Source organism: Capsicum annuum, chromosome 2, assembly GCF_002878395.1.
Source record: "Capsicum annuum cultivar UCD-10X-F1 chromosome 2, UCD10Xv1.1, whole genome shotgun sequence".
NCBI classification, from domain to species: Eukaryota; Viridiplantae; Streptophyta; class Magnoliopsida; order Solanales; family Solanaceae; genus Capsicum; species Capsicum annuum.
Window position 1 is genome coordinate 57,244,778 of NC_061112.1, and position 25,148 is coordinate 57,269,925.

General features: G+C 37.4%; 1 protein-coding gene across 1 annotated transcript in view; it reads right to left on the reverse strand.

The window, feature by feature from the left end:
- Positions 1 to 23,969, reverse strand: part of LOC107877703 (myosin-1) — a 27,837-nt gene extending 3,868 nt beyond the window's left edge. Inside the window, exons 1-19 of the mRNA XM_016724396.2 lie at positions 22,893 to 23,969; positions 18,783 to 18,884; positions 18,198 to 18,341; positions 17,950 to 18,100; positions 17,828 to 17,855; positions 14,122 to 14,287; positions 13,965 to 14,028; positions 13,831 to 13,844; positions 13,651 to 13,735; positions 13,001 to 13,104; positions 12,703 to 12,841; positions 11,371 to 11,489; positions 11,113 to 11,265; positions 10,948 to 11,037; positions 2,845 to 2,922; positions 2,391 to 2,549; positions 2,030 to 2,236; positions 907 to 1,112; positions 680 to 815 (exon numbers count right to left, since the gene is read on the reverse strand). Coding sequence (XP_016579882.1) covers positions 680 to 815; positions 907 to 1,112; positions 2,030 to 2,236; positions 2,391 to 2,549; positions 2,845 to 2,922; positions 10,948 to 11,037; positions 11,113 to 11,265; positions 11,371 to 11,489; positions 12,703 to 12,841; positions 13,001 to 13,104; positions 13,651 to 13,735; positions 13,831 to 13,844; positions 13,965 to 14,028; positions 14,122 to 14,287; positions 17,828 to 17,855; positions 17,950 to 18,100; positions 18,198 to 18,341; positions 18,783 to 18,884; positions 22,893 to 23,216 — 2,469 coding nt within the window. The 5' untranslated portion in view covers positions 23,217 to 23,969. The remainder of the gene's footprint in view (positions 1 to 679; positions 816 to 906; positions 1,113 to 2,029; positions 2,237 to 2,390; positions 2,550 to 2,844; positions 2,923 to 10,947; positions 11,038 to 11,112; positions 11,266 to 11,370; positions 11,490 to 12,702; positions 12,842 to 13,000; positions 13,105 to 13,650; positions 13,736 to 13,830; positions 13,845 to 13,964; positions 14,029 to 14,121; positions 14,288 to 17,827; positions 17,856 to 17,949; positions 18,101 to 18,197; positions 18,342 to 18,782; positions 18,885 to 22,892) is intronic.
- Between the last annotated feature and the right edge of the window lie 1,179 nt (positions 23,970 to 25,148).

Here is a 25,148-nt window from a genome sequence, read left to right on the forward strand (position 1 = left end):
TATATATATATGTAATGCATCAGCAGTTTCTCATAAAACCCCAATGGGAAGTTAAAAACACAATTTTGCATAATTTAATTTATATTTGCATTCATATAGATCTAATAAACGCTGTAAGAAAAGAAGCAGCCCACAGACACATGCGTAAGTTGCAGATGAATCAGAACGTCAGATGCACTTGGCCATAAGCTAGTTCTATTCTACCCTTCAGTCACCTTTCATAGCAAGGAAGAACAGATATTAGACTCCGGCAATCTACAAAATGCAATCCTCATATAATTCTTTAATCGTTCTAATTATTTTTCTTCTCTTATTTCTCTACAGCTGTAAATTGTAATAGAGATTGTACAACTCCCAAATGAAAAAATACGTACAATTCCATACAAGATAGAATTTATATAAAAAAGAAAAGAGGTAATGGACTAAAAATTTTGCGGGTTGCAAAAGGGTGCATGAGCCTCAATTGTACAATTCAGGATACTCGTAGGTAATGGCACGTGCTGGCAGTAGCATTAAATAAAGAGTCACAGATGATAGATCTACATAGATTGATTGACCATATTGACAATTAAAAGCGCAAAAGAATTAAAAGCGCAACAGAAGTGCACACAAGGGAGGGAGGACAGGCAAGAAAATGGGAGCAGAAGAGATAATTGGTGGTTATAATAGTCTTCCTCACCTGTCCAGTTCGGAAGAACAACTTTGTGAAACCAACTTGGTACATATCGGGCAGAATATTGAACTGATGCAATATTGCAACTGAGACACTGAGTGGATCTTGTGATGCAACATGGTCTAATAAAAGGAATCCATACCTGATGCAGAAGTCCATTGATGCGAATAAGAACTCAAGCATACCGAGAAATGAACATGAATTAAAGCATTAGTGATAAGACTCCATCCTACCTTCTGGCAAACTTCTGATGGGACATTCTGGTAGGAAACCCAGATCTTGATATACGAACTACTTCTAAGACACCACAACATCGTAGCTGCTGCAATACAAGTCCTTGCTCATACTTTCCAGGAGACTGAAAATTGTTGGGCTTGATACAACGTATGAAATGTGGAGTCGTGTTCTCTAGTCGTTGCATTAGTTGGAATAATTGTCCCTAACAGCAAAAGAAGAATCAAGATGACAAACATAAGCTGAATCCCACTACATCATGAACACCCTTCTCCCAACACAAGAAGGCAAGGTCAAACTCCATCACATAGCACTACGTAAATTGCTATAGTGAAATAACAATAGTTTTTTCATATAATCTCTTTTAAACCACCAGTCGCCCAACAAAACAAGCTTAGCAAAGCCTTCACTATAAAACATGGTTAGCAAACTTGCTAAAGGGTAGATAACCAACCGCGGAGTATAAAACAAGCTTAGCAAAGCCTTAACTATATTTTAAATGTGATTTTACTAGTATAACTATAGGGACGAACCTTAAAAGGGTAGATAAAGAAATAATACATTGCACTTGTCATTCTTTTACTCACTTTTTTTTTTCTCTTTTGCCTCTTACAGTTTCTGCTTAAATTTATCATATGGTGGGCCCTATAAGGTAAACGTCTATGCAAGACATAAGCAAGAAGCAAGCAAGTGTACTCCCAGCTTCATTTGACACAATTTAGATTAGTTAGTTTGGGGAAGACAATCTCAGAGGTTCTTTTTCTTTCTGAAATCTCAATGTATAAGATCCCTGTATCAACACATTTTACTTCATGTTATTAGATAGTTCCATTAAAAGTCTCTGCATCTATCCTTTTCTTCTTCTGAACCTTAGTTTTGTCCGGAAACAAGATTTGGCTCAGATTGCCGATTTTGTTAATTCCAGGGTTTCTCTAAATTTGAAAGCGACAACTTAGTACGTTTCGATATCGAAGCTCAATCTTTTTGTGTAGACAGCAGCATTCGGACATATTAACATGTTATCAAATTTCAAATAACCTGACTTTTGTTTTTTCTTTTTTCTTTAGTTAAGAAAAAAGAAGAAACAGAAAAAAGGAGATCCTTTTTTATATGTAAAACTACCTTGAATTTTGTGGAAACACTTAATTTCTGGGAGTCTGCTCCACCAGATTTGTACAATGGGCCAACAACAGGCTTCTCAGATTGAGAAAGCATATTTGATGCAAATGTTTGAGGAAGGTGGTACTTGCAAGAAGATAGAAGCTGAATTGAATTGGAGTGCAGTAAATCACGATTCTTCTCAAGAAATCCAGTTGTATCATAAATTACCTGGTAACAAAGAACTATTACATTTCCTGATAGAATTAAGTAAACATAAACAAGCCATTCACATCACTACATTAGATAGCTAGAAGTTATTTGGGGAAACAGGGATATTAGTGGGTGCAATGGGACAAAACAAGTAGGTCATAAACAACCATACCTCCCCTGCATAATGGCTTACTGTAAAAGCCTTCCCTCGTTCTCCTCTGAAACAAAGATTAGAATTTAGATGCTGCTTGAGTTTGTTGGCAAATGACATGTCTGTGCCATTAGGAAAGGTGGACTCCTCATCTAACAGAGATAACAACCCCAGTGGTTTCTGCATAAAAGAGAGGAAGAATTTCAATATACTGAAGTTCCGCTGAACCAGATATATACTTCAAGAAACACTAGATATGGAAGACCTCTGTTGTGGCGACTTGGTTCTTCTATCAGCATAGACATTTCACTTCATATTTCAGGCTAATGTAATACCAAGAACAACACTTGGGAAATAGCATGATTTAACGAATGTGACCACATGAAATGTTTCATGAGAGCTCCTAAAATTCGCTAAAGAAAACAATTTAAATGGCTAAGGACAGCTAGACTTATTTAAGACTGCGCATACAAACCTTCTCAAACAGATTTAGACAATCTTGGTTGTCGTCAAAATCAACTTTAGTCCAATCAATGCCATCTTGAATATACTCCTGGAAAGAAAGTCAGCTGTTAATGAAGAGTTAAATATGACTATATACAAAATAAAACAAACTAAAGCTCCTGGAAACTGACTAAACCACAGCCACAAGCATCCTTCTAGTTGCCTAATTGGCAAATGCAGTGCCATGCATGTCAGAGTAAAGTGCTGCCACCTAATTATGCTTGGTGGATTAGCAAACAGTATTTATGTTTTAACACCAAAGTATCCTTATTCCACCATAAGCTTTGATACTTCTTAGGCTAACAGCTATGGATCGGAAATCAGTATTTTTGTTATAAATGACCAACATGCTCCATACCCCACTATGTGGGAATACACTGGGTATGTTGTTGTTGTAATGATCAACATGCTAAATAAGCCTTGCAGAAACAAATATAGAATTGTGTGCATGGGTATCTTTGGTATGTGTGAGTATGTTACAACTAAGTAGGTGTCCTTCGTATTATTTCATACTTCTTATTTTCTCTCTTTCATGTTGCCCTTATTTATCGTATGTCGTATTTTCTCTGTTTTCTAGTGGCATTATCTCTGATTTTTTGTTTGTGTCATTCATCCACTTGTTACTATTCCTTATCTTGAGCCGGAGGTCTATCGGAAACAGCCTCTCTACTTCTTCGGAGGTAGCAGTATGGACTGCGTACATTACCCTCCCCAGACCCCACTTTGTGGGAATACACTGGGTTTGTTGTTGTTGTTGTAGAAACAAATATAGAAGATCAACCCGAGGAAGGTAGAATCAAGTTAAACAAAGCCCCCCTTGAAGTCAGCATGTCGATGTCACATTTATTTATTTAATTATTACTTTGAGAAATGTTGTGACAATTAAAATGTTTCGAGCGAACTTACTTTATATCTTAAGTAAATAAACAAAGAACTAAAGACAAATAAATGTAAGCAACAACAATAATAAAATTGATCACCTGTTTTCAAGCAAAAACGACATCTTCCCGTCACAAATTACATTTCAAACCAAACAGGAGAAGGTATAATTTATTGCTAATTGATAAAGATTGTGCTTGATAAAATTGAAAATAAACCTCTTTCACATCATTTTGTAAAACTGAATTAGGTTAACTTTCCCAAGTGAATTATCATCTATCGTTCCTTTCAATAACAGGAAGCTTCTATTGAAATGCCTCTTTAAAGAAAAAGGGACTACGCGGTGCACTAAAGCTCCCGCTATTGGGGAAGGGCCCGACCACAAGGGTCTATTGTACGCAGTCTTACATTGCATTTCTGCCAGAGGCTGATTCTAAGGCTTGAACCCGTGACCTCATGGTCACATAGGCAACTTTACCAGTTACCAGTTCTATTGAAATGCCTCTTATTGGAAAGAATAGCTAACAGATGTTTTAATAATTAGGAAGCAGCATTGTGAAAGGAAAAAAACTTTCTTGATCTGACTTCTAAGAGGGGAGGGTGCATCATGCTGAGTCAGGCTTATATTGTACTACCTTAACTTCTATTCATTCATTGATGACATGATTCCTCTTGGAACATTTATTAAAAAGAAGTTAAAAGGTGCATCATGTTAGTTTTAAAAAGAAATATGTTGTCAGGTTACAAATTTTTTAGATGTTTGAAAGATAGTTAAAATTCTTAATCATACATGACAATGGATTCTAGATTAGTATTACATGGTTTCGTGGTGTAAAAATAAGTACTTCCTCTGGCCCTTATTTTGTGGCATTGTTTGACAAGAAACGGAGGATAAGAAAGAACGGTTTTCTAAAATTTGTGGTCTAAAACAAGCCTGTTAGAATCCTATGAATATTCTACAGCATACGTAGCATACGTAAATATAGTAGGTAGCTTGATTTCCTCCTATTATAATTAGGTATTAATTAGATAGTGATTTATATTGATTAGGTATTTATTTGTATTGATTTCCTTTCCTTTTAGGACATGTAGACTTAGCTATTTAAACCCTAATAGCTTAAGGAAATAATCAAGCTAAGTTTTCTCTCATTTCTCTTCCAAATTCACATGGTATCGGAGCCTGGTTAAGGCCAGAAACATTGGAAGAGAAATTTCAAACTCAATTTCTTTTTCAGCTATTTTTCTTGGTTTTCCGAGCAAATCTCTATTTTCAGAGGTGTTGCGTCAAACCAACACCACCACGAGACTCGGACCATTGCGCGAGCAAAACCTAGTCAGCTTCTCTACCACCAGCCATCTCACGCACCAATCGAAGCTATCAAATTCCAATAGAAAGGTATGCTTTTTGCAGACGATGTAGTTCTGATAGATGAGACTCGAGGGGGTGTGAATGACAAATTAGAGGTGTGGAGGCGAACTCTTGAGTCTAAAGGGTTCAGGGTGAGCAGAAGCAAGACAGAGTATGTGGAATGCAAGTTTAATGACGTGAGGCGGGAGAATGAGGTAGTAGTGAAGCTGGAAGCTCAGGAGGTATGTAAGAGGGACAAGTTCAAGTATCTTGGGTCCGTGATCCAGAGTAATGGTGAGATTGACGAGGATGTCTCGCACCGTATTGGGGCGGGATGGATGAAGTGGAAACTCGGGTCGGGGGTGCTGTGTGATAAGAAGGTGCCGCCCAAGCTTAAAGGCAAATTCTACAGGGTGGTAGTCCGTCCGGCCTTATTGTATGGAGTGGAGTGTTGGCCAGTTAAGAACTCCCACATCCAAAAAATGAAGGTGGCAGAAATGCGGATGTTGCGCTGGATGTGTGGACTGACTAGAGGGGATAGAGTTCGGAATGAGACTATCCGGGAGAAGGTTGGTGTGACTTCAGTGGAGTGCAAGATGCGGGAAGCACGATTGAGATGGTTCGGACACGTGAAGAGGAGGGGCATGGATGCCCCGGTCCGTAGGTGTGAGAGGCTAGCGTTGGATGGTTTTAGGCGGGGTAGGGGTAGGCCGAAGAAGTACTGGGGTGAGGTGGTTAGGCGGGACATGGAACAGTTACAGCTCACCGAGGACATGACCCTAGATAGGAAGGTCTGGAGGACGCGAATTACGGCAGAGGATTAGGGCCAGTTCGGGTCGCTAGTGTAGGGAATTACTTGGTGGGGGTTTTATTCTTGTCATGATTCCGTGTTCCGTGTTCCATGTTGTATTACGAATCTGTGTGCTTTCCCCTGCTTTCCTCTTCTTTATATTACTTATGGGTGCCGTATTTATGTTATGTAATCTGCTTCTGTGCTGCACTATGTGTTTGTGTGATATCTCGTGCCTTGAGCCGGGGGTCTATCGGAAACAGCCTTTCTACTTCATCAGAGGTAGAGGTATGGACTGCGTACATCTTACCCCCCCAGACCCCACTAGGTGGGAATACACTGGGTTTGTTGTTGTTGTTGTAGTAGACAGAACTGTTCATCCAGTTTATTTTTTTCCAGATTCTAGTCAATTGTTTGCTTCAAGATCCCTACAATTGAAGTTTTTTTCAGATTCGGATTCTAGTCAACTTTTTTCTTCCAAATTCCTACAATTCCAGATTTTTCCGGGAAACATCTAACATCTACATTATGTCCCTCAGTTCATATATTTTCAGTAAACCTATGCTTTCCAGCAAACCGAACCACGCCATCACCACTGAACCCTTAATAGGTAGTGCGAACTACTTATCTTTGGTCTTCCTTTATTCAGCTAAAGTGCAAGGGACAAGGGGTTCAGGACCACTTGCTTAAAGGATGTTGATGAAAAAGATAAGGGCGAATAGGAGAAGGTTGATGCTTAATTGTGTAGTCTATAATGGAAATCTATTAATTCAAAGTTGATGTTGTTGTCCCGACCATTCCAAACTTGCTTCTTGGTTTGAGAAAAGGCTCGTGGGCTATACATAAATGACATCCCTCATTTTTATACTGTTATTTCTCGGTTGACTAATCTTAAGAAGCAGGATTGGGAAATGTCTACATATCTTGGACAGGTTCAGGCGGTTATGGAAGAGTTCGCTGAGTTGATGTCCGCCACTCCAAGTGTCGAAAAACAACCAGCAATGTGCAATGTTTTTAGTTGTTACACTTGCTGGACTTCCATCTGATCATGACTCAGTGCGAGATCAAATTTTGGCAAGTCCCACTGTTCCTTTTATGGATGACCTTTTCGCTCGCTTATTGTGATTGGCTGCACCACCTATGTTGTCTACTCGCCCCGTGACACCCGCAGAATCTTCTGTTCTAGTACCTCAAACGGGAAATCGACATGGAAGCCACTCTGGGAAACCTCGGGCAAGGTGTAGCTAATTGGATCATACCCGTGAAGTCTGCTACTCTCTCTAGGGTAGACCAAAGAATGCTTAAGTTGCTCAGATTGAACCCATCGGCAATCAAACCAGTCAACTTTTCTCTTTATCTGAAGTAGAATACAATGACTTTCTTTAGTATGAAGCGAGTAAGCAGACATCTCCATCAATAGCTTTCGCCGCTCAGAATGGTAATCCTATTGCTTGTATCTCACATTCCACCACACTTGGCCCTTGGGTCATGGACTCTGGCGCTTCTGACCCTGGTAACAAATCTTTATTGACGAGTATGATTCTCTCAATCCCTTCCAACTATTACGTTAGCTACTAGTTCTCAGACTAGGGCAATAGGAGTTGGTCAACCCAATCCCTTACTTCCATTGACTCTGAATCATGTTCTTTTTTTCACTGGTTGTCCTTTTAGCCTTCTGTCAATCAGTCGTTTGGCAAAGTCTTTAAATTGTTTCGTCTCATACTTTAGTGACTTCTTTGTTATACAGGACCTCAGTACGGGAAGGATGATTGGCGAAGGGCGTGAGTTTGATGGGCGTTATTACCTTAATTGCAACAAGTCCATTACAGTTTGTTCGGTCTCCGACTCTCCGGATTTAATCCACAGACGATTGGGACATCCTACTTTATCCCAACTTCATAAAATGGCCTAGGTTGTCCAAATTGTCTAAGTTAGATTGAGAGTCGTGTCAATTAGTGAAGCACACTCGAGTTACTCTTCTACCCAGTCCTAATAATCGTACAGTCTCTTTTTCATTTAGTTCATTATGATATTTGGGGTCCTAGTAGAATTAGTTCTACGTTGAGTTTTTTGTTACTTCATTGATGATTACTCAAGGTGTACTTGGATTTTCTTAATAAAAGACCGTTCTGAATTATTTTCAATATTTCAAACTTTTTGTGCTGAAATACAAAATCAGTTTGGTGTTTCTATTCACATTTTTTGTAGTGATAATGCACATGATATTTATCATCTCAATTTCAACAATCTTTGTCTTCCCATGGCATTCTTCATCAGACATCGTGTCCTTATACAGCACAACAAAATGGAATAACAAAGAAAAAAAATAGGCATATTGTTGAGACTGCACGCACCTTCTCATACAAGCCAACGTTCCATTACATTTTTTGGGACATGCAGTGCTCAACTCTTGTTATCTAATTAACTGTATGCCTTCCACTGCTATTCAAAATCAGGTTCCACACACTATTTTGTTTCCTAAGTCAACCCTGTTTTCTCTTCCACCATGTCTTTGGAAACATAATTTATCAATATCCTCACTCCAGGAAACGATAAATTAACCCCTCCTCATGCTTTTAATTGTGTTTTTCTCGGTTATTCAAGGTACAGAAGAGATATTGATGCTTCTCACCTCACCTCCAACAATACCTTATGTCCGCTGATGTTACTTTCTTTAAAGGTCAACCCTACTTTACATCCTCTCCAACTAAACAATTAAGGCATTTCTGAGGTTCTACTAGTTCTATCTTTTGGGGATTCAACCATAGTCGATCCTTCCATATCACCTATAGCTCCATCTTCCACTGCTATTAACTTATCATCGTCGTCTACATCGCCGGACACCAGCCACCAGAATCCTTGCCTATTGAGGACTTGTCTACGTAGAGTCCTTTCATCGCTGCTCGAAAAGGTAATCGGTCTACTCATAACCCTCATCCTATCTATACTTGTTTGAGCTATCAACATTCGTCACCAACCCATTCTACCTTTGTATCATCACTATCATCCATGTCTATTTCTAAGACCACTGGAGAAGCTCTTTCTCATCCAGGATGGCAACAAGCTATGATTGAGGAGATGTCTGACTTGCACTCTTCGTGGTAATTGGGATCTTGTTCCTCTTCCTCAAGGTAAGTCTACAATTATGATCCTATTGCTATAAAGGAATATAATGAGCTCCTTCAGAATCGAGCAAGTAAGCAGATATCTCCACAACCTAATCGACCATCAAATAATGCTTATATTGCTCAGTCAGGATGGAAGCACTTTCTCATTCAAAATGAAAGCAGGTTATGATTGATGAGATGCTTGCTTTACATGCGAGTGGGTATTTGAGAGCTTGAATCCCTTCCGTAAATCTAATATTGGCTGCCATTGGATTTATACGGTGAAAGTTGGTCCAGATGGTCAGGTTGATCTGCTTGTTGCCAAAGGGTATACACAGATCTTTGGGATAGATTATAGTGACACTTTCTCTCCCATGGCTAAAACAGCATTTGTTCGTCTTTTTCTATCTATGGTTGTCATTCGTCATTGGTCTCTTTATCAGTTGGACATTAAGAATGTTTTTCTGCATAGTGATCTTGAGAAAGAAGTCTATATGGAGCAACCACCTGGTTTTGTTGCTCCCCTCGAACCAAGTTTGGCAAGTTCAACACAGTAATTTAGGAGTTTGGCATGATTCATAGTGGAGCTGATCACTCAGTATTTTATCGACATTCTGAACCAAATTTGTGTATTTATTTGGTAGGTTATGTTGACAATATCGTTATCACCGGCAATGATCAAGATGATATCACTAATTTGAAGCAACATCTCTTTCGACATTTCTAGACTAAAGACCTCGACAGAAGTATTTTCTAGGTATTGAGGTTGCTCAATCTGGATCAGGTATTGTTATTTCTCAACGCAAGTATGCCTTAGACATTCTCAAGAAGACAGGTATGATAGGATGTAGACTCATTGACACTCCTATGAATCTAAATACTAAGCTTCTGCCAGGGCTGAGGGAGCCACTCAGTGATCCTGGAAGGTATAGGTAGCTGGTTGGAAAGTTGAATTATCTCACAGTGACTAGACGCGACATATCTTTTCTTGTGAGTGTTGTAAGTCAATTTATGATTTCCCCGATAGTCATCGGGATGCAGATGTTCGTATTCTGCTATATATAAAGTCCGCTCCAGGTAAGGGACTACTCTTCGAGGATCGAGGCCATGAGCATATCATTGGATATACAGATGTTGATTAGGCGGGATCACCCTTTGATAGACATTCTACATTCGAATATTGTGTTTTAGTAGAAGATAATTTGGTATCGTGAAAAAGTAAGAAACAGAGTGTGGTTGCTCGATCTATTGCAGAAGCAAAATATCGAGCAATGGATGCAGTAACTTGTGAGCTAGTTTGGATTAAACAATTGTTGAAAGAACTAAAATTTGGAGAAATTGATAAGATGGAACTTGTGTGTGATAATCAAGCGGGGTTTCATATTGCGTCAAATCACTAAGCACATAGAGATTGATTTTCACTTTGTCAGATAAAAGATACTCTCATGAGATATTCTTATTATATTTGTGAAGCAAGTGATCAACTTGAAGAAATCTTCACCAAGTGCCTCACTGGTCCTCGTATTAATTATTAATTATATTTGTAACAAGCTAGGCACATATGATTTGTATGCACTAGCTTGAGGGGAATGTTAGAATATGAGTAGGAATAGGAATAGGAGTAGTATATAAAATCCTACTTGAAAAAGGATTGTAATGCAGTGACTATAAATAGGGTTTCAATGTAATTATGTAGATCCACAATTCAATAATATTTGCTCCCTCCTATATATTTCACAGTTCTTACATGTTTTTACCCTTTGCATGCTCTAAATGGTTGCACACATTCAATCAAACTCATCGAGGGAAGAAAACAAGCAAAAAATGGCATGTCCCTCAAGTGAAGATATCTATTGAACAGGTATCAAGAGCTTGAAAACCTGAAGTCAGGTGCAAATATATTCAACCAACACATCAGTTTCTAAAAGGATTAATTAAAAGGGTTATCACCTCCTGTTCCAACTTGAACAAGTGACGGTTAAAGTGTTGTTGCAACCTTTCATTGGCATAATTAATGCAGAACTGCTCAAAGCTGTTCCTCTGGAAAGGAAATCAAAGTCAGCATAATTAAAAATAAAAGAAAGATGAAGTAACCAAACATTATAAACCTAATACCTCAAATGATTCAAAACCATAAATATCAAGAATGCTGATAGATCTTCCAGTTCGACGTTTGCCGACTGCAAGCGACTTGTTTATTTGTTCAACGAGCCAGTCAAACAGACAAGAATAAATTGATTTTGCCAATGCATCTCTTGTGTCAGTAGCCTAACAAATTGACAGAAAGATCAATTGTTAGAGGACTTTTTAAAAAGTCCATTCAGTCAAATGCAACTAACAAGCTTTTAGCAGGGCCATATAATAAATCATTACCTGAGATAGTGTTAGCTTTTGGACAATATCATCATTTCTTACTCTCATTTTTCGAGTTGATAAAGCTAGTTTTAGCTCTTCCACACCACACCCGATTAAAGTTGAAACACTTGTTAGGCCTACAAAATTAGACATCAAAGAGTCAACAATATAGAATGATATTGTTATAGTTTCTTGGGTAACTAGATAGTTCTAACTGACAAAAATGAGAAGATTCTCCTGACATACTTTACATTGATATACAATATAATCACCAGCGTCTTAGGGTGTGTTTGGTATGAAAGAAAATATTTTCCAGGGAAAATATTTTTCTAGAAAATGTTTTCTTGGAAAATTAGATGGTTTCTTACTTAGTTTCTAGTGTTTAGTCAATAAGCAAAAATAAAATGTTATTTCAAGAGCATTTATATGTAATCCAGTGAAAAACTACCGAGGTGGGAGAGGGTAGGTTGAGGGGCCTCTGGAGTGGTGGGGTTGGGATGGTCAAGGGGTAGGGGTTGGGGGCGTTGGTTGGGTGGGAGCATACAATAAACATAAAATGTCACTTATAGAACTAGTTTTCCCTACTTCCATTAACTAAGCCACTTTCCTCATTTTTAAGGAACTGAGAAAATGTTCCCCAAAAATTTGATCCAACCAAACATAAGAAAACAAGAAAACATTGTCCGGAAAATGTTTTCCTCCCTCCAAACACATTCTTAATTTCAAATTAGTTGAAGTTAACTACATGACACTTCTATAGCCATCCTACTCTAATTATATCACTAACTGTTAGGCCTTTCCTACTTGTGAAGCTTTAATTAGTCTAGACAGACTCCTTCCTGAATATCGACTTAATATAAGTGCAACAACTAAGTAGGCGCTTGCCCATAGGATTTGGGACACCGATTTCAAGTTTTGATTTGAAATCAGTTTATGAAATCTGCACAAAATTGCAACTTCGATTTCATATGATGATTTCAAATCCCAATGTCTCCAAGAGTAGGATTACAACTTCCAAATCTGTAGACTTGACCCATAAATTTGTATTTTCCAAAAAGAACCCATCATATTAAATTTTACGAAAAAAAAAAGAAAAAAAAAGAAAAAACATGTTTAACGTGAAGAGATTGTTTGCACCACATGGAAGGATTATTTTAAAGAATAGTTAGTTACTACTATTGCTGACTAGTGGATCTTTGTAAAATTATATATCATAAAAGGGAAAGGAAGGTAGCCAAATGATACTAAGAGTGACAGGAGGAAAAAATTGCAAACAATCCTGCAAACATTTACCCAAAAGAAAATAAACTACCGGCTACTAGGAACTTTATCTTTTTACTCTCAACTTACCTTCATCCACAACTGGCTCAGCATGGTTTTCATTATCGACATCTGTAAAAGAGATATTTCCGAGCCATAAAACTGCAGCTAGCATCGAAAAAACACTCTCTTGATCCTCCTTGCTGATATGGACAACGTCGAGTGCTTCCTAAAACAACACACCATATTTAGCTTCTCAACTATTTTTCAGGAAACAAACAAGATCCAAAGTCAACTGGCCTAAATATAAAAAGTGAAGTCATTAATCATTTTTTCGCGGAATAAGGATCAAACTTGACTTGCAAGAAGCCATGAACAGGAATATTACCATTACAATACGGAATTGTTCAGCATCATCAACCCCAGAAATTGATTGGCAATTGCTTTGTCTCAGGTAGTTATACTCACTCACATCCTTCAAATTTAATTTCTCTGCAAATGACGCACAAAGAGAAATAAAATAACACCTAAGTGTCTGACAAATATAGTAATAACTTGTAACTTCAAACCAAAGTACTCGGATTTAAGTTTATATAAGGCATAGTCCCGATCAGCAACCATCATAAATCTACTACATACTATCATTCAATCCAACTTCCATTTTCGTTGAGCTGTACCTGCTAAGTACATGCAATTCTCGTCCAAAACCACACATATATTGATATGAAGCTGCATTTGCATGTGCTAAACTGCAATCCTCATTGCAGGCACATACACATTTGTCAGGAAAGATTTGTAAGGAGGACGGAAGGAACCAAAATAAAGATTACCAATGTGCACTTACCTCGGAAGATAATACACAAATAGTTAAATGGTTTCTATGACATTTACTATAAAGTATAAGCAGTGGAAGTGCCAAACAAATATATGGAACAAACATATACAAGCGGCATCTTAAAGGAAAAACATCTACTAGAGAAGATGTATTGAGAGATCATACAATGAAAATCTCACCCTTGTATATTTATCAGTTCATACCTTTGAGAGCCCCTGGAGCTCCTGCACAGAGCTGATAAAATATATGATACGACCTTTCACCCTCGCTACATTGAACCACTCTGGACTGTTCCATAAACCATATACATTAAGTTTATATTACAAAAAAAGAAAAATAATAAGATTTGCTATCAATCAAGGCAACACAAAGGGAAAACTTACCTTTTCAAGTAGAACTGTGAAGATCGAGAAACCATGCCAGCAGTCAAACAAAAAGTACAAATACATGTCAGCCACTTGATTGACTTCCGTACAAAAATTGCATTTCAATGAACTCATACAGATTGCTGCCTTACATGTTTGAATATTAGCCCCTGATATTTTCCCAGTCTCACTAAAGTGAATCTCAATAAGCTTCCCCTGTCAACAAAGAGTTACAGTTTCTCAAATACTTGGAGTAGAAATCTTGAAATACAAAGTCAAATTCAGCTCCGTTATAGGAAAACTACTTACAAATCGACTTGAGTTGTCATTTCGTAAAGTTTTAGCATTACCAAAGGCTTCTAAAATGGGATTTGTTTTCACAATCTCATCCTCTATTCCACTACCACCTCCAAGGGCTGCCAAGTATTGCATTGCAATCTTTGCTGTTTCAGTTTTGCCAGCTCCGCTTTCCCCACTGGGTATGAACAAACCAAGGATTATTTTAGGATACAGAGTATTTAAGATGAATACTACTAACGACATTCTTAAAAATTGAGATATACACAAGCATTATAGGAAATCAAAGAGGACCATCTGTAATAATCAAGAGTCGGAGTCGAAACAAAAGAACGTATATTAGTCTAACTCCAGCCACCAGGAAATAAGCACACTAGAAAAGGCCAATCAGCCTAAACAATAAGAATGCATGCTTTCATGTAAACCACCAAGCGAGAATACCAAATTACCAAACTAATCATCCACTTTCCACACTGAGTTTACCAAAATAATCTCCTTGGTATTATTTCTTTTTTTCTTAAGAAGAATGTCCTTAGTGATATTATTTGTGCCAAAGTGCATATAATATGTAATTAAACAGTACTAGTAAGACAAATAGTCTGCATATATTGGTATATAATATGTGAAACAACGACAATAAAACAGAAGAGGGCGGCACTTACTTCATTAGCATTTAATTTCTGCTTCGTTATGCAAAAAGGGAGGCTGTACAATTAGAAGTTCCTCCAGAAAATTCAGAAAAATATAGGAATCAGTAGGTACAACAACAACAACAACAACAAACCCAGTGTATTCCCACTTAGTGGGGTCTGGGAGGGGTAAGATGTACGCAGTCCATACCTCTACCTCTGATGAAGTAGAAAGGCTGTTTCCGAAAGACCCCCGGCTCAAGTCACGAGATATCACACAAACACATAGTACAGCACAGAAGCAGATGACATAACATAGATACGGCACCCATAAGGAATATAAAACAGAGTAAAGCAGGAATGCAGGAATATACAGCGGAGGAAAGCACACATATTCGTAATAAACATGGAACACGGAACACGGAACATTGAATACGGAATCATAACAGGAATACACCCCCACCAATTTATTCCCTACACTAGCGACCCGAACTGGCCCTAATCCTCTGCCGTAATTCGCATCTTCCATACCTTCCTATCTAGGGTCATGTCCTCGGTGAGCTGTAACTGTTCCATGTCCCGCCTAATCACCTCACCCCAGTACTTCTTCGGTCTACCAATCAGTAGGTAACTTCTCATTAAAACCAATCACAAAGGAAGTTTACACAATCCAGGTCTTAAAAACGGCCTTTACTTCTCGTTGAAAAGCTCTCTTAGTCTCTTTCTCTCTAACCACATGTATGAAAACATGCATTGTAAAACTGATATATTTTGATGAGAAATATATTTAAAAATAGGACCTGATTACCCCACTATCATTTCCGGGATTTATCGAAACCTTTCATAGCAAAAAAGGAATAATTATATTTTTTGGCAGCTTTGAGCCATCAATTTGTTGCCGTTTGCAGTACAGTAAAACATGACTAGCATTTGCCTCCCCTTTGATATGGCAAAGACAGCAATCACAAAGATTGCCGACTTCTATGTGGTATGTCAGAGCTGAATTGGGAAAATGATTTAGGGATACGTGTACACGTATGATGAAGCCAGCTAATAAATGAAGGGTCACACAGGTTGTGATTGTACAGGCGCAGAATTAAAAGGGTAAGTCATGATTTACGGCTAAGGATTAGCATCACCTAACTATATACCTAATAGACTAGAGTTGGAAAGTTATGCGAATTCTGATAAAAATCCTAACCACCAAACACCTTCTCTCTAGTCTCGACTTTCTATCTCTATCTCTTCTTAACTTCTTCTTCCTAATTCTTTCAGGGAAATTACAGAGGACCTCAGGCTTGTTATGGAGTATTAAGCTTAGAATTACCCTCTTCAATTCATCATTCAATGTAGTTACATTGTATCGAATGCACAATAAATAAAATCCCATTTCTGTCCTATTCCTTGATATCAATTTACATACATTGGAAGTATAGCACAATTGGTATCAGAGCATAATCCCGGCCTTACAGGATAACAATTATGGAGACAAGATCTAAATTGATAAGGATAACATGAAGAAACTCGAATCGCAATTGCAGAATCACATGGCTAAAACAGGCAAGAAATCTGAAGCCACTGATCCAAGTATTGATGAGATCTAGGAAGAAAACTTGACATGATGAAGGAAAATCTTCTGCTGGTGCAGAATGGCATCTTGGGTAGTTGTTATTGTCCATTGCAAGGTCCCACATAGGTACAACAAAGTGCTAACGTAGGGTATTTATAGCCCCTAGGCTCTCCCACCTAAATAGCTAGCTTTTGGAGTGTGGTTCTACCTGTTGTAACAGTGGTATTAGAGCCAGCCACCGCTCTTCGTGCCTTGGATGGTAATTCCAGTATGGCAGTGCTTGTCGGGGCTAGTAATGTATAGCGCAAGTCCATCGAGGATGGCAGAAGCATAGTGTGGTGGTTTGTTATGGTCCATTACAAAGTCCCATATAGGTAGTACAAAGTGTTGATGTGGGGTATTTATAGCTCCGGGCTCTCCCGCCTTAACAGCTAGCTTTTGGGGTATGGTTCTCCAAGTGTTATATAACACTATGACATGTCCTTGCCTTTTTAAAGAAAAAATCACCCAGAAAACAGGAGGACAATGGCGCACAACAAATTAAGGAGAATAATAGATTGGCTTCTCTAACTTTCTCCAATTAAATACCAAGCTTTTGTTTGCGGCAAGGTTGGAACCCATAACATGTCCCTAATCACATATCACGTGTTGCGCTCTTACACTTTGAAACTGCATTATTTTGGGAAAATATCATATATTTCTAAAAGCTGCTTCCACTATCATTTCCGGCCTTTACCTAAACCCTCCCTAGCAAACAAGTTTACTTTTTTTTGGCATCAACTGCTGGCACACCCCAAATCAAAAGGCATATACCAACAGTCTGTTGCCCATTGCAACGTGAGAAAGCAATTTAGCATTTTTCTTCCTCTTAACAGAAAAAATGCCAATGTCACAGATTTCCTTCCTTTTAAGATTATCTCCTTTCTGCTTCATACACTTAAATTTAGATAGTGTACTTTCTGGATTCTCATCTAACTAATCATATCTGGTAACGAAGGAGATCGGCTCCCTTTAGTTCCCCGAACCATCTATTACAAAGAAAAACTTTTTAGAAAGTCTTTGTACATGTTCATAGCTTGAGTCAGATTAATCTCAGTGAGAGCAAGAGAAACAATAAGCACGTAAAAGGATACGACATTTCAAACTAGTTGGTTTGTATTTATGGATTCTTTGCTTCCAATGTGGTTCTATTCTTTTGATGATGTCAATTTGGTTCTATACTTATCTAATTTTGCATGGATTCCAAGAGTTTTTAAGTCCTTTGAGATAAATTCTCTTCTTGCCACAGGTTCATGAATGGACCAGTAAGTAAAAGCAGTACACGCCGAGCTTGACAGCATTGGTTTATGACCCAAGTGGGGGCAATAAAGTGATGGGACAAATAAAAATTGTTTGTTAAAAAAAAAAAAAGTTAAAGCAGTGCATATTAGTTAGATGAGATTCAGCTCTGAAGATACGAGAAGAAAGTGGATATTAGAAGACGACAAACAAAAAGAAAACTAGCATTAAACTCGCTGACCTTATAATGATAGACTGATTCACTTCATCTGCAGAAAAAAGAGAACTATGTAAGATTATCATCATTGCCAGGAATGATGTTCGGCCTCAATCATTATTACTAGGTATACATAACTTAAGTACCTCGAACCATTTCTCTTATTGCCATATCTGTGATGGCATATACATGTGGGCTCTCAATGGATTTCCGTTTATAAGCTTCAATGTACTCATTGCTGTACAACGGGACTTTCTTAAAAGGATTCACAGCAACAAGAACTGGACCAGCTTTAGTCTAAAAGAGGTGAAGCGGATAAGAAATAAAAAAGCATAAGAATCTGAAAACTCAAGAAAAAGTTAACTACAATTCGATTAGGAAAATTTGTGCATACATAAATCATATCTCTATTGTATCTGTACTGAAGATTGTACAGCACTGATGGCTCATTTAGATAACTCAATTGCATAAGATCATCCACACCATCAAGAATATCAGGATTTGCAGCTATTAAATCATCAGCTTTAACTTTTAAGACCTGCTTTGACCAAGAACAAACAAGGTGTGAGATTAAATCATATACTTGAACCTTCAATAAGCATGAAAAGTCTTTTAATATATAGAAGAATGAGATGTGTTTGTTAAACAAACTTGGAACAAGAACTTTGAAAAGGTTTGACAGGTAATATAGAGCTCTTGGATTAGGGAGAAGTGTGGACTGGACTGGGAATCTGAGTAGGGAGAAAATGGTGGTACAGGTTGGAGCATGACAAGGGTAAGGTGCACAGAGGCCGTGAGGAAATGAGAAGGAAAGTGGACAGATGGCTGGTATAGAAATAAACATACTTCTTTTGGCTTTCTAAGGCATCCCTTCTTTTCAACTTTTTGAACAGATTGACTAGCGAACCGCCACAGTTTGTTTCTTTTATCAGAAAGGTCTGTATGCAAAAAGATGAAAGAACTTAGCAAACTGCCTTACTTTTCCTTCAAACAATGATATGAGAACTTCATTTCCAGATTTAGAAATGAATGTTGCCAGCTCCCAGCTCCCATCAGCTAGTTGAAACCATGAATGAAGCTTCTGCAACAAGTCAACGCCGAAAATTCAAAAAGGAGGTAAGAAAATCATTAAAAGGGTAATATATTGCGCAGTCAAACCAGCATATGATGACTACAAACCAGTAGAAAAGATCTCATCAACCTATCCCACATAAAATATGAGGGGGGAAATGGGGAGCATCCTGTTTCAAATGATTGTAAAGGTGATAATTGCAAATGTTGAACATTACTTGTATGTATCGCAACCTAAATCCAACATAAAATTCAAAAGAACTTGAATTCAAACAAGCAAGAACAACAACTATTTCAAGTTTAGGAATTTTTCCAAAAGCTGGCCGCAGGTAAGATGAACTAGGCCATCTTTACCTTTTGCCAAAGCTACACCAACAAATGATCCTGTAAATAATTAGCCACCAGCCGTCTCACAAGATCCAACACCATCAAGCACTTATCAAGAACTAATAAAATATATACGGATTAACGAAACCCCTGTAATTGGTTACATTGTGTCTAAATTTACAGGTTGCCCAGAAACAGTGAGATGCAAGTTCAACTTAGGTGCAGCATCACAAATTCAAAAAACAACCACTGTGTTTGCAAGCTTCATGAATGGTGATAACTCTTCCTACTCAGTTGTCTCCCAGCCCACCCAAAAGAAAGTCCCAGTCTCGAGAGCCCTTTCAAAGCTACTTCGGAACATTCAACATCTTTCCAGGAGTTGTAACTTTGTTCAAGTATGTGACTAACTCATCTAAAAGTTTAAGTTGTTAGAAAGGGGACAATTTTATTTATCAGATCGGAACACTTTTATTTATATGATCAGGTCTTCAACATGCCCCCTCACGTGTGGACTTGATTCTTTCTCGTGAGCTAAGAAGGGGGAAATTCTTTCTAATAATAGGTAGCGGTGAGATTTGAAAACAGGACCTATGAGTGTTTGAAGTACCATGTTGAAATATGTAACTAAACTCATTTAAAAGCTTAAACTATTAGGTGACACTATTATTTATTTGACTACGTTTTCAACACACTCCAAAAGGGATAACTTGTTTGGTTCACGAACTCCATCCATTAGCATGGCCTTCAAAATAAATTGGGGAAATACCAATTGTACTGGAACTCGGAAGAGGGGATTTAAGCATGAATCTTTTGAAACAGGAGTGCAAACAAGTTCTGAGAGCATAACCACAATCTTGTACACCAGAAGAAATACTCTACAATCACTCACAATACCAGAAATTATTGAAAATTCATAGTCCCAGAATTTCCATCAGAAAGTTCTGTAGTCCTGTCACAATATTCCCAAATCAATTGGTCTACCACACACATTCCACTGTACTCACAAATGGTATCCTTTTAGTGATCAAGGATAACCAAAATGCATTGACCCATACTCCTTAAGCACATAGACAGACATTCAGATCACCAAGACTTTCTCAGAAGCATGCATCTTTCATAATTCACAACCCAATTACATAACAAGAAACAAGGGAGATAGTCTTCTATCTAAGAACAAATGATGCAGCATACATTATGTTTGATTCTTCTGCTATTCATATGATGAAAATCCATACTTCATTCCACCAAAAGCGGAATAGGTAACCTCTGTGCTGAAACTTAAATAGATTACTTTCACACTGCGTATAGTAAGTTGATCATCTTCTAAATGTAACATGGAAGAGAAACTCCAGAAAGGCGTCCTACTTAAGCCTGTGTTTACAAAAAGAATTACCAACTAAAGCAAGCCAGATTTCAATCTAGTAACTTAACCAAATCCTAGTAGAAAGCTTGCAGATATCGATGGTTTCTGCGTCAACTTGTATACAACTCAATTAGTCCACTGGACAACCTATCCAGACCAAGAACAGGTTGTTAAGGATCTTGCTCATAGATACTGAAGCAGATGGCCTCACACTGAGTGTTGTCGCTGGGATTTCAACTCATCATAATCAGATTGATACTCCCATACCTCAACCTCTAGATCATCGCTACAGATAGGACGGTTGCTGATAAAGAATTCTTCCGTGTCCAGATTATGAAAATTAACATAAGCACCTCTGGGGACTTCATTTCAAGCAACAATATCACAGAAAATTTCAAACTTAACAGACAATACATTGGATATCTCATAACCCTTGGTCACAAAAAGATATATCACATTCCTTGTAAAATACCATTGCTTGGTGAGTCATCCATAGTAGGAAACATAAACCATAGTCACAAAAAAGATATATCTCATTGTTCATAGAGCATTTTCTTCTCCGGATACTGGGGAATAAAAGCTCTCCGGAAGTTCCCTTCCAAGCTATGGATCAGAAAAAGTTCCAAACTACAAGACGACATACTTGGAGAAAATGCAACCAATCCCTTTAACTATTCCTTTACAGAAGTCATCCATTATATGGAACACTTCCTTAATTACAAAAGATGTTTCCATTGTTCACCAGCAATACTGTTTCTTTCATAATAAACAACTATACAGTTGTTATAAGATTTGAAAAGGTAACTTCTTCAAAGAGAATTTATCCACCATTTCTGTTTGAGTGGATTAAATAATAAATACTACCCATGTCATGTCAGTCTAGTTTACAAAATACTACTGCATTCCATTCAAATGAGAGGAGTCCATAGGAAAGATGAACTGGTTGGCACCAAAATCCTGTGATGTAGAATTTCCTTAACTTCTTTAGTTAATACAAGAATCTGATATATACACCAATTCCATTCTGGGAGATATTTTCCCCAAAAAACAAGAATCTTTGGATAAGTTTAAAAAAAAAAGGGAGGGGGGGGGAATTGATTTGTGCAAACAGCTATAGTAAACTTTCAAGCAAACAATAAATAAATAGATGAACACATAAAATGTGAACGTTGTATAATGATGCCTCTTCATGTTTATTGTTTAGAAAAAAACAGATAAAACTACTATCCACCGAAAGCACAACACTCAACTCCGAGCAAAATTAACAGAGCGGAAAAAGAGTGACAAAGCCAGTGTTACCAAAAGAGAAAAGCATAGAAAAGCTCTAAGGTCTGTTGGGGATTTAAGCGCAACACGCAAATTAAGCGCAGGCTTTAATGAAAAAAGGTGCAAATGGAGAAAAAATACAAACATATATGCTTAGTCCAAGACTAATAACTATAAGCATGAAAAACAAATACATGAACAAAGAAATTGAATTTTTTTAATGATAAAGTAAAATATCAATTCTTTAGTGTCGCCTCTTTAAGAAACGCTCATTCGCAAGGAAAAGTTTGTCTTAGAGCCTTGATAACAGACACTGAAATGCACATTAAGCGAGGTGAATCACTGAACATGTTTGGAGCCTCACTTCCGGGCTTAAGCGCGCCTTTGACAACACAAGAAAAGAGATGACCCAGTGATGATCTGTGGCCTACATCACATTAATTCTCTCAATATCCTAGAAAAAAGACTGAAATTTTAAAATAACCCATTCTTCATATTTTTATGAATCGAGAATGATATAATTAGCTTCCAGAATTCTATTAACTTTGAAGGTATCACTACCCATATATTGACAGTCTAGAAAATTTCTTACAAGATCTCACAGGCCAGAACTTACAGACCTACATCTTAATAAAGATAATTGGTTTTAATTTTAGTTCTAAAACTAGCTTAGCATTTTCCTGAAAGAACTGATACCAAAGTTGCCCCCCCCCCCCCCCTGCAAAGTTTAAAATCCAATAACAGACGATGAGCCAAGAAGCTACTGCTTACTCAAAAAGTACAGGCTAAGAATCAGCTTCCTAAGCTCTCAACCATTCTGACGAATCACATCAGCGTGTACAAGCCAAGCACCATAAGTCACTTTTATCAAGTCGTTTACCAGATCAAGCCAAGAATATTATTAGCTGAAGGTATTACTGATGAACCGAATATGATAACAAAGAAGGTTTATCTATAATCCAATGAAGCAACCAACAGACAAACAGAACTACAAATCTAGAAGTTGCATACAGACGATACCAACAAACCAAGCACAATCCATTAAAAAAGATTATCCAATACCTTTTTTATCACATAAGACGTGGTGTCACTCCATTTTGATTCTACACGAGACGAGGTAAATGCATTGGCGCTCAGATCATCATCACCACTAGACGGGCTTTCCTCTACAGAAAAGTTCAATCTACTATAAGGGGATTCCTCATTATATCCATCAGCATTCCCATTAGGCTCATCGGACAATTCTCCGTTCTTGGATACAGTATTGGATGTCATTCTATGATTGGGTGCATTCAGAGTCTGAGATTTGTTCGAATCAAATGCATATCCCACTGGCAGTGATTTGATGGACTGAAGTGATGGCGTGTCTTTAACTCTCTGTGCCATTCTTCTTAACAAGTTTCTTCAAAGTAAAGCTCTAGCAACACAATCAAGATTCTAATAATTGAATCAAAAAGCTAACTTTTTTTCTCCAATAAAGTGAAACAAAAGGTCCCAGTTGCCAAACCTAATGGAGGGGACCCTTAACAATCTAGCTATACACTCAACAACAACAAATAGTGGCTTCTCGCTCATCAATCACACCATACTTACCAGTATCAACATCATTTCCAATTCTAAAATAAATAATTGGGTCCAAGAAATAAAAAAATTAAAAAAAAATCCAAAGACCTTGTCGATTTACTATAAATCTATAATCCAAGTTCTTGCCTTTAATGTTGCACAACAAACTCCTCAGCACAAAGCAAAATACCTAATCAGATATTGATCTATTAAGAAGCAGTTAACAACTTCAAATGATTGCATTATAAGAATAGGACAAAGCCAAGATCGATCTACCACCCAATAAAATATGACCCAAAAAAAAAAAGAACTTGTGAAGATGTGTGTAGAGCAAAGAAGAGGAAGTGAAAACTCCTCTAATAGTGAGGAAAAGAGAAAGAGAAAGGAAAGGGAGGGGTCAAAAGCAAATCTAAGAAAATAGAGAAGGAACAGCTTTTGCTTTAGTTCTCTTTTCCTTTTCCTTTTCCTTTTCCCTTCTGTGAATGTTTGGTCTTTCACTGTGCACAACACTGCATTTTGAAAAAAGGCAAGGAGAGGGGTGCGTGAGGGTGGGGGCGAGGTGTGTCACCGTGACAGCCTCCAAAATTCAATTGTTTTTTCTTTTATCAACACCAACCATAATGTAAATATATTCAAATTCACATGTCGCAAGGCTGTGAAATGACAAAAATGCCTTTACACTGTTTGAACCATAAAAATTTGGATTTTCGCCCCACGCAATATTTATTTTATGAGGTGAGGATCATGTATCTGTCCTAAAAAGCGTATGCGTATAATACTTTTTGGAGATCAAATTAGAGTTTGCACAAATCATTATATAGGAGAAAAGTTTTGAGATTCATTTTTTTTACCAACTCATGATTTGAAATTAAAGAAATTTGCACTGAAAGAAAGGATATATATCCTGTATAGATTCACGATGAGGTTTAGAAAAGGTGAAGAGCGCATATCGTACGGACCTCATAAAAGTAAAGAAACTGTTTTCAGAAAACTTCGATTCAAGTAAGCTATATCAAAGCTAGTAGAAAAGAAAAATACAAAGTCAAAGAGGACATAATAAATCATAAGCAAAAACAATACATCACATACAAAGAAATAAAAGAATACATTTCATAATGTTATTTTACTTAGTGAGCATTATTGTGGACACATAATTATAATTCTTAAATTTATTTTTTATGCATGTTTTGTTGGTTGCTTGGATAATGGGGTAGATATGAGTTGCTCTTCCAAATTTTAGTATATCCATCAGACTACAAGTCCATTACTCAATATTCATCCATTAGCTAATTTTATATAATTTTGGATACAAGAATCTGTATAAATGCAACACCTACTTTAACAATAGTTCATGTATAAACAAGAATACTTTTGAAGTTCTTTTAACACCTTCAACACAATATTACTAATAATCTATCCAAGAAGTGTGTTAGATTTCAGAAAATAGATGAAACGGAATTTAAGGCCAAGTCCTCCGACTTCACGGAGTGTCCTTAAGGAATAATTCTCCTCACTGTACCCGAGGTTATGGAATCTTCCTCTCAAAATAAAATGGCCTACAATCTGAACAATAGTGTTACCTCAAATTGTCGGATTCTACGAACTCACTCAACAATTTGATTGATCACACGGAATGTTTTTGAAGACAAGAAGAGAGTTTTTTTATTTCAAAAAATTTTCGTGTCTAAACTTATAGATGAAAGCAGGTTTATATAGCCTTCATATGCGTCTTCTGAAAAGTGGCAATGGTTCACT